The following is a 10,736-nucleotide window of genomic DNA, read 5'->3' on the forward strand; positions in this document are numbered from 1 at the left end:
TACCACGTTAACTCTCACCAGTAATACACCACGTTAACTCTCACCAGTAATACACCACGTTAATTCTCACTATTACTGTACCACGTTAACTCTCACCAATGCTGTACTATGTTAACTCTCACAAGTACTGTACAATGTTAATTCTCCATAGCTCTGTTCCACGTTAACTCTCACCAGTAATACACCACGTTAACTCTCCCCAGTACTTTACCATGTTAACTGCCACTATTACTGTACCATGTTAACTTTCCCCAGAACTGTACAACGTTAACTCTTACTTGAACTATACCATGGTAACTCTCCCTTATTACTGTACCACGTTAACTCTCCCCAGTAATGAACCACGTTAACTCTCCCCAGTAATGAACCACGTTAACTCTCACCAGTACAGTACAAATTTGAATCTTATCAGTAGTGTACCATGGCAATTCTTCCTGATACTGTACCACATTAACTCTCGCCAATACTGCACCACATTAACTCTTACCAGTACTGTACCATGTTAACTCTCACCAGTAATGTACCATGTTAACTCCCACCAGTACAGTACAACGTTAACTCTCACCAGTACTGTTCCACACAGTAACTCTCACCAGTACTTTCCCATGTTAACTATAATAAATATTGTATCACGTTATCTCTCCCCATTACTGTACCACGTTAACTCTCACCAATACTACACCACGTTAACTTTTACCAGTACTGTTCAATGATAACTCTCCCCACTAATGTACCATGTTAACTCACCTCAGTACTGTACCACGTTAACTCTCCCTAGTACTGTACCACGTTAACTCTCACCAATAATACACCACGTTAACTTTTACCAGTACTGTTCAATGATAACTCTCCCCACTAATGTACCATGTTAACTCACCTCTGTACTGTACCACGTTAACTCTCCCTAGTACTGTACCATGTTAACTCTCACAGTACCATGTTAACTCCCACCCAGACGTGCAGTATGTGAACCATCTCCACAATAGTGCACAGTAAAATTTCTCACCCTAGTAATGCACAATGCGAACCCTTATTCTTGATGCGCAAAATGTGTACCCTCATTCTAGAAAGGGACCATGACATGAAGGAGGAGTTTTCAACCTACCTTGTGTTAGGTGTGCAGGGGTCAATAGGCTGAACATAATGTCAGGAGCAAAGGGGGGGCGTTTGCCTCTTCAAACACAATTGTGACCATCTTCATCTCTTCGAACTATCCTAAATTCTCTCTTCACCTGTCTGACCAAATTGGGTGTCCAGACCACCTTTGAATCTGAAATTGTAAAATTAATAGTGATTTCAGAATATTCAGTCCATTTATACTAACAAAATTATATACAGTATACTGTAATTGAAATTTTACAGAATGATAAAGGCAATTTAGTAACTTTGTTAAAATGCACATGGGGGAAATACATGAAAATAGGTTAATATGGTTTGTAAGGTTGATGGGAACTGTTTATTACTTTTATGATTTAAAAGATGTATAGCCCTGATACTCCATCCTGGGTGCATTCCACCAGGTAATGACCACAGCAAAAGTTTTCCACGAGGCTCTATTGTCACACAAACTTTTCACATTTTCAAACTTGATTCATCTTTCTTCCCCCCCCTCGTTCCAGGGGTTTTCTTTAAAAGGTCTTCATGCAAATGCCTTGGTTTCTCACAAATGATGGCCTCTGAAATGCTATCACCTGCTAACTCTTTGTTGTGTATCCAAATTAATAAAAACTTTTCAACATCCTCAAGTGTTTGTGTTCTTTGTTTCGGGATTGTTGATATGCCTTTTGCCACTTTAACGCTCATAATGTCCTTTTTCTTAGCAAGTACAGTGCATATTGTTGACATAGATTTGTTGTACTGCCTAGCTAGTTCAACAACCTGTGCACCGTTTTGACGTTTATGAATGCTCTCTTGTTTTTCCTCTATGGTCACTCTCACATGTGTTTTCTTGGCTTGAACCTTACCACTGGCTTTCTTGGGACTCATGGCAAGATATATAATAACAAATTTTATGTTCAAATAGCCAAAAATCCCAAAACAAATGTAATGCTTTATAAAGAATTCAGGCGCGATAGTTACTAGGCAGGAGACACTGGTAAACTGAGGTGCGATCACCATGCCACCACGCGCTAGGTCAGCCCATACGCATATCAACAAACTCATTTCCCGAGGCAAAGTTTGTAACCCGATTCAAATTTTTCGAAGAAATTAGGCTCGTAACCCGAAAAGTTCATAAATATTCATTCGTAAGCCGAGGTGACACTATATATAACTAAAAAATTAAAATTTTGTAGATACACTGTGCTGTATTGATGGATACATTCCACAACAAGTGTTTAATTGTGAGGAGACATAGCTATTCTGGAAAAAATTGCCGAAGAGGACATACATTACCCAAGAGGAGACGTCACTGCCCGGACACAAGCTAACTTGGGCTAACTTGTGTCAGGATAGGCTAACTCTTGTGCTGTGTGGCGATTTGAAAATTAAACCCTTGCTCGTGTATCATTCCGAAAATCCAAGATTTTAAAAAATATATAACGTGCAGAAAAACTGTGATGTGGAGTGGTTTGCCCTGCCATCAAAAAATATCTGCAAGAGAAAAGTTTGACACTCAAGGTCCTGCTTCTCGACAATGCTCCTGCTCATCCTCCAGACTTGGAGGATGCATTGTTGGGGCCACTTTTTTTTTTTTAGGGATATTCCTACATGAGCCCTGAGTTTCTGGCTAATGTACCAATGACATGAAGGAGGAGTTTTCAACCTACCTTGTGTTAGGTGTGCAGAGGTCAATGGTTGAACATAATGTCAGGAGCAAAGGGGGGCGTTTGCCTCTTCGAACACAATTGCGACCATCTTCATCTCTTCGATCTATCCTAAATGCTCTCTTCACCTGTCTGACCAAATTGGGTGTCCAGACCACCTTTGAATCTGAAATTGTAAAATTAATAGCAATTTCAGAATATTCAGTCCATTTATACTAACAAAATTATACATACAGTACTGTAATTATAATTTTACAGAATGATAAAGGCAATTTAGCAACTTTGTTAAAATGCACATGGGGGAAATACATGAAAATAGGTTAATATTGTTTGTAAGGTTGATGGGAAATGTTTATTACCTTTATGATTTAAAAGATGTATAGTAGCCCTAATACTCCATCCTGGGTGCATTCCACCAGGTAATGACCACAGCAAAAGTTTTCCACGAGGCTCTATTGTGTCACACAAACTTTTCACATTTTCAAACTTGATTCATCTTTCCCCCCCCCCCTCGTTCCAGGGGTTTTCTTTAAAAGGTCTTCATGCAAATGCCTTGGTTTCTCACAAATGATGGCCTCTGAAATGCTATCACCTGCTAACTCCTTGTTGTGTATCCAAATTAATAAAAACTTTTCAACATCCTCAAGTGTTTGTGTTCTTTGTTTCGGGATTGTTGATATGCCTTTTGCCACTTTAACGCTCATAATATCCTTTTTCTTAGCAAGTATAGTGCATATTGTTGACATAGATTTGTTGTACTGCCTAGCTAGTTCAACAACCTGTGCACCATTTTGATGTTTATGAATGCTCTCTTGTTTTTCCTCTATGGTCATTCTCACATGTGTTTTCTTGGCTTGAACCTTACCACTGGCTTTCTTGGGACTCATGGCAAGATATATCATAACAAATTTTATGTTCAAATAGCCAAAAATCCCAAAACAAATGTAATGCTTTACAAAGAATTCAGGCGCGATACTTACTAGGCAGGAGACACTGGTAAACTGAGGCGCGATCACCATGCCACCACGCGCTAGGTCAGCCCATACGTATATCAACAAACTCCTTTCCCGAGGCAAAGTTTGTAACCCGATTCAAATTTTTCGAAGAAATTAGGCTCGTAACCCGAAAAGTTCATAAATATTCATTCGTAAGCCGAGGTGTCACTATATATAACTAAAAAATTAAACTCAGGATTACTTTCAACCCCCACCCCTTTTGCTCTACTCTATCGCCACCTACCTTCACCTCCCTCTATGATGTACTCTTCCATTGACACCTACCTTTGCCCCCCCTCCTCCCCTCTACTCCTCCATCATCACCTACCTTCACACCCCCTCCCTTCTCCTCCTCCATCGTCACCTTCCTTTCACCCTCCTCTATGATGTACTCTTCCATAGACACCTACGTTCGCTGAATATAATGCTCCCCTCTACTCCTCCATCGTCACCTACTTTCACCCCCCCCCCCCCTCCGCTCTACTCCTCCAGGGTCGCAGACAATTTCACGAGCGTGAGAACTACGAGTTCTCTAACCACTCTCAATCCTACTCTCTCACCAGTGAGGGGGAGGGAAGGAGGGAGGAAATGAAGGAAGAAAGGTGGGGGAGAGAGAATAGGCAGGGGGGAGGAGGGCCTAGATACATTTCTTCCATATAGATAGGTAGACTGAGGGAGAGCTGCTTGCCAAGAGCCCTATCAGACAGGCTTCCTATTGCTCAACCCTCCCTAATATGCCACATCCTGGTCAGGACAACTTGCTCGATTGTTATTCTTGGTGTGACTCAAGAACTGACCTCAAGGCGGGGCATGGGCATGGATTATCTCCCTGGGGCACGCACCTCCCTGCCCCAGCTCTCTCTCTATACTAGATGTACAATAGTACATTCTGCGTACATTCATTCTGAGCAATAATTCAGTAGTAGTTTGCAGTACATAAACAATAAAATAATACTAACAGCCCAATGCATCATTGCCCTTGAAAAACTATGGTAAATGCATTCAAAATATGAATAAGATGTATTATGTTCAATGCGTGCTGTTACAACTTCATGTAAAATATGCAGGGCTAAGCTGAATTTGGATCACTGGTTACTAGATTACCACGCCCGGAACGGGAGCCGATCGGCTGAGCGGACAGCACGCTGGACTTGTGATCCCGTGGTCCCGGGTTCAATCCCGGGCGCCGGCGAGAAACAATGGGCAGTGTTTCTTTCACCCTATGCCCCTGTTACCTAGCAGTAAAATAGGTACCTGGGTGTTAGTCAGATATCACGGGCTGCTTCCTGGGGGTGGAGGCCTGGTCGAGGACCGGGCCGCGTGGACACTAAAAAGCCCCGAAATCATCTCCAAGATAACCTACCAGAACTGATTAGTGGATCATATTAGTGTATGTAGATATACTGTACATAGAATGTGTATGTAATGCGATAATAGCAAAAACCAGCACATTTTATTGTTCATAGAATATAATACTGTGTGTGTATATTAGTGATACAAATGTGTATTTATATTTTGCATGTTTTATAGAAATTTCTTAAGTTAAACACTGTTGCATAATATAGCTGCAAAATACCAGTGAATAAAATCAGTAACACTAAAATAATGTAAATGTATTTTTGGCAACTCATGTCACCCAGGGAACCTTTATGCCTGGTAATCTCATCCACCAATGTCTCCAAATTGTGCCCGAGATATTTCTTCTTTCGACCACAGCCAAAGTAAACTAAATGTTAATTATTATTTTTCAGTGATTATTTTAACATTAAAGAACTTTTTTTTCACACCATGGAGTTGTTACTAGTATAAGTAACAGGCACACAGTGTAGGGGTTTAATCTATTTAAAGATTTACAAATTCAAGACACCTACCAATTTGATTAAAATAGCGCTCTAAATTGTCACAATCCAACTTAGTGCGGCAGAATATTAGTGCTTGATCCATTTTGTGTGTGTCAATAGCCTTAATGCAGTACTCTCCTTTCAGCAGCTTCACCGCCTCACTTAATGTCTCTGAAAGGAGAAAAAACAAAACAGCAATGAATGTAAAGAAATGCCTCTTTCCGGTAGATGTCCAGTGGCCCTCCTGAAGCTATCTCACCGAAATTGCTCCGTGCAAGTGGATCACACCAGTCACGGAATTTGTTTGGACATGATTCGATATTCAATAATGCTATATTCAGTAATGCTATACAGTATTCATAATCCTATATATTCATGATCATAATGTTAAATTCAAGCTATTATTTACTACTGGAAAATATTATCAAGTATTGCATTATTGGGAGAGTGAGTACTACATAATACTGTAATCTCAATGCTAGAAGGGTATGAGATTAGCGCTGCAATTGAGTGGTGGACCGGAGCACTAAAGTAGCAATCACCAATAGAACAACAGCAACAGAACTGAGTAGGGAAGTTAGTTGAAGGCAGGGGCCAGGCCAACTGGTCGTGCCGATCGGTACTAATGCTTAAGTACAAGCCAGCTTAAGTGAACCTCAAAAAATATTCATAGCTCATAATGTGAAGCAGCATATTACAAACCATTAAAATTGGCAAATGGTATCTAAATACATATCTGAACAAGCTAAATAAAAATTCCGGACACCAAACTGAAAAGCATAACAAATTAAAACATTAGAAGCACTTACACTTACAGTACTTTAAAAAAACTAAGACACATTCTCAAATATTAACTGTAAAGCTTAGCCTTGCACTTTTATTTGCTTACCAGGTGTATTGTTCCCAGGTCGTACGCCATCCTTAACATGCACGCCATCAGTTTGCAGATAGCGACGAAGATTGCTCCAGCTACTATCCGTTCTGGGATCAATGGTTACGACAACATGGTGGAGAGTCTCGGGCACAGCATCTTCCCCTTTAAGATCTACCCAGGTCGGGAAGTGCATCAAACGTTCCTATGTAAAGTTTTTCTATAGTAAAATTCACTGGTCGGAGCAAAATTATTTTAAGGTATTGAAATATCTGTACTCTATTTGGAATTCAGAGGCTCTAATATCAAGAAAATATTCTTGGTAAAATTATTATTTTTTTCTTCTTTATACAAATTTTTGTACATCTCTTATTTATAGACACTAAATTAAAAACCAAAATTAAAAAAAATATTATACGATAAAAGTTTTGGCTTCAACATGTACACCCTTATTTAACAGACTAGTAGCTACCAATTCTTTCAAATAATCTACTATAAGAACTGACATAACAATGATTAGCAATACAGTACATTATATTTATACTGTACCATTTACAGACAATTCTATTTTATCAGTTAATAATAACATTTAAATACAAAATATAGCAAGTACTGTACTTCTGTTCATTTTTTAAGTGTAATCTGCTTTAAATACGTTTTCCATCTCCTTAATACAATCAAGCAGAATTTCAACATTTTTCTACATATTTCTGGAATAAATAATTTAAATTGACTTAAATAGTGCATTGCAAGTGCATCGTTAGGTGCAATGCACTTGCACCATCCACACACAGGATTCTTAAGTTCAGTGTCTAGTATCAGACAAGCTTGCTCCACTACCACTATGTTCCACTTTCACGAGGTTGGAAGGCATCAACACCAAGAAAACATGGAGGCGTATACGAAGAGATAAAACTTGTTACACATATTACACAATAAATTAACCATACTTTTCACAAAACACAAACACAGAACATGAATGACCACACACACCAGTAAATCAATAGCAGCAATGATCCACAGTAGTGCTTAAGTAGGTATACAGAGCTCCTTGTGAGATGCCAATTACTGCAGAAAAACAACAACACAAACTTCCTCTTCACAGGAAGATGGGATGATATGCAACTCGTCCTCTTAAAAATAACGTCACTTTTCGCTCGTATACGCGCTATGGCCAAAAGTGGACGTAATTTGAAATGAAATTAACTCACAAAAGTGACGTACTGTCCTGTTTTCTGTTTGAGTCGTCCGGCTTACTCGGTAAGGTTAGAAGAGGAGACTTTCAATTAACGTTTTTCATAACGTTTTGAAACTTTATGAGAATTTCCTGCCCACCTAACCTACCAGAGGACCCTTAACTTACTGTTGTTGAAAAAAAAAAATCCCAAATTTTCATTTTTTTTTTTCATTTTTATATAACTGTACGTCCACTTTCGGCCATACAGGCAAACGGCCAAAAGCGACATTTTTAAGAGGACAGGTTGTGAAATGAGGGAAGAGAGGGAAGGAAGTAGCTGCACTGATGCCTTAAAGTCCTCAAGTGAAATCTGCATGGAAAATTGGTAATGATGCTGCTCCTCTGTGAAAGGTTCTCAAAATTAAGTTTCTATAGCTCTTAATGACAGCTTTAAAGCAGGTGGATGAAATGTAACATGCCAGAGTTTTGTCATCATCATCCTACAGGCTCACTATAGCCCGTGCTGCTTGGGACTTTTTGTTCCAAGTAGCGAATCTTGAACATCAACATCATCATCCATACTTGGGTGAAACATATGGAGTTGTAGCAGTGTGCGAGGGGTGAGATATTGTGCAGCTGAAAGCTTTACTGTGGATAGTAGAAGACTTGAAAATGAGTAAACTGAAGCAAACTGTAGTAGAAAGGATGACGAGTGTGTGATGTAGGAAGTACAGTACTAGAATCTGTCGTTTAAATATTTGATGCGTGTAATTGGAAAAAAGTTTCATGCAAATAAGATTGAGCAAAGACAGAACTGAGGGAAGGAAATTGACTGGTGGAATGTAAACCGTGCCTATAGTAAAAGCAACATACTAAATATTGTACTATATTTACTATGATATTATCTTTTCTTCTATTTCTTTCAGGTAACACATTTTCAGCAGCCTTCCAACATGAATAGTAAAGCTTTAAACTACTGAATCTCTCACCTTCACCACTTCTGCAATTACATTCATAAAGTCTGATACACAAATTCCTAACATGCACTTATGATTCAATCTACAGTATTTCCACATTGAAAAAGAGAGCATTAAGTAACTTTGAAGTATTAAAGACACAATGTCATATTAATATATATATAAAATATGTATACCTAACCATTAATAAAATGTCACCCTTGTACAAAATATTCTTTATGGAAACTAATTGATACATTAGACAACATTCTTTCCACTCCATATATGCTTGGAACACACTAGTCATGCTATTCACTGTTAATTTTCACTTGATTATTATATAGTATACCATAATCTAAGATAATTCATAATCCTTAGTCTTAAGACATTGCACCGTTGAGAAGGCACAATTTTCCTTAGCAAACAAGTGTTACCAAATAAGGGTTCAGAAACTTACTGCCATGCGCTTCACTTCAAAGGAATGTAGGGTGGCAGAACAGACCACCATCTGGAGTCTCTTGCCTTCAGATGTGATTTTGGGTATGGAGTTGTAGATGTTATTGATGAGACGCTCATGCCCCTGCAATACCAGTACACTTGTATACAAGATAAAGTAATTACATGAAACAAAATATGGCAAGAAATTTAATGCAATAAATGAAAGTCAACAAAATACAGTAATGCATCAAATTACCTTATAAATAAATCAGCTGTATATTTAAAGTCATTTAAAAAATATGACCAACCTTTCCAGGATGAAATCTATAAAAGTTGCCCAACTCTCAAGTGCCCATTTACTGATAGCCAAAGACGCACATTAAGGAAATGTGTAAATGTTCCACGAGTAGTTGACTTAATACAAGAAATCAGGTAGTCAAGAGTTCTTAGTTTTTTCTCTAATTCATAAGGCAAGCTGATGATACAGTACTTGAATTTATATCAGGTATTCCTACATATTTACTACCAAAATATAAAAAGTACTTTTCCTTGGATAAAATCAAACTTACCTGTTTAAGAAGTCCATCAGCCTCATCCAACACAAAGAATTTGCAAGACTGGAGAGAGAGTTGTCCTGTATTAATAAGATCTTCCAAGCGTCCTGGAGTACCACAAACAATATCCACACCTGCATTGAGTGCTGCTATTTGCTCCTTCACGGGTATACCACCAACAACAAGAAGGTCACGAACCACTGGATTATCTAGATGCTTACGAAACATTTGAACCTGTTTTAGGGTCTGTTCTGCGAGTTCTCTTGAAGGCTGTTAAATGATAAAAACTTTTGTTTGCATTAAAAAAAATGGTCTGCTTTTGGAACTTGCCACTTCTATCTAAACTGTTTAACAATTCACATAGCACAACATACTACTTTTAGTTTGAATTTTCATATTGTATGTATCCAGGATTTAATGAACAGGTTAGTTTAAAAGCAACAGTGATGTAAAAATGAATCTGTACCGAACTGTATAGGTTATATTGTTAGACATCCATCCAGCAATCAATATAAACCAGATACTGGACAAGTAAATACAGACCAGTCACGTGTTACCATTCTTACCTCAATAATGACAGCATGTGGAGCATTGTTCTGAAGCTTTTGTGGCTTGTCTCCACCTCCCTTCACACCTGAGCTCACAGTACAGTCCTTGCTGGCCTGAGACACTGCTACGTATCCCGCTTTAGGTGGGTGCTTGAACTCTGTTGCACCAAAATTGAAAGACATCTCTGCATTCTGGAAATCACGTAAATTGCTATCATCTGTAACTTTCAAATATCATTAAATTCACTGAAGTTATTCTTGCACTTTATTGAAATTAGAGAGATTTGAGTAAAGAACCAACAGTTAAAAACTGATAGAAAATTCAATAAGAAATTTACTTATTTGTATTAATTTTCTTAATGACCTAGATCATAAATATGATCCAAATTTTGGAGGTGTCACTGTATATATATATGACCACTATACACTTTTGAAATACACTAAGTCCAAATACTGTGACCCCCCAAAAAAAGAAAAAACTGGGCAAATTTCAGTCTGCCTTAGACCATATCTATAATTAATTAATAACATCATCCAATTATCCTCTGCTTAAAATACATAACTAACATGAATAATGCATGTACTATACTA

General features: G+C 38.2%; 1 protein-coding gene across 1 annotated transcript; it reads right to left on the minus strand.

Moving 5' to 3' along the window:
- Nucleotides 1–1,100: 1,100 nt before the first annotated feature.
- LOC123758871 (ATP-dependent RNA helicase DDX1-like) lies at nucleotides 1,101–10,363 on the minus strand. The gene is made up of 7 exons (XM_069334706.1): nucleotides 10,164–10,363; nucleotides 9,613–9,867; nucleotides 9,063–9,185; nucleotides 6,491–6,677; nucleotides 5,632–5,772; nucleotides 2,769–2,931; nucleotides 1,101–1,270 (listed from the first exon to the last, which is right to left on the minus strand). The coding sequence occupies exons 1-7, from the start codon at nucleotides 10,326–10,328 to the stop codon at nucleotides 1,216–1,218; spliced, it is 1,089 nt and encodes a 362-aa protein (XP_069190807.1). The 5' UTR covers nucleotides 10,329–10,363; the 3' UTR covers nucleotides 1,101–1,215.
- Between the last annotated feature and the right edge of the window lie 373 nt (nucleotides 10,364–10,736).

This window comes from Procambarus clarkii, chromosome 31 (assembly GCF_040958095.1).
Source record: "Procambarus clarkii isolate CNS0578487 chromosome 31, FALCON_Pclarkii_2.0, whole genome shotgun sequence".
Taxonomy (NCBI): Eukaryota; Metazoa; Arthropoda; class Malacostraca; order Decapoda; family Cambaridae; genus Procambarus; species Procambarus clarkii.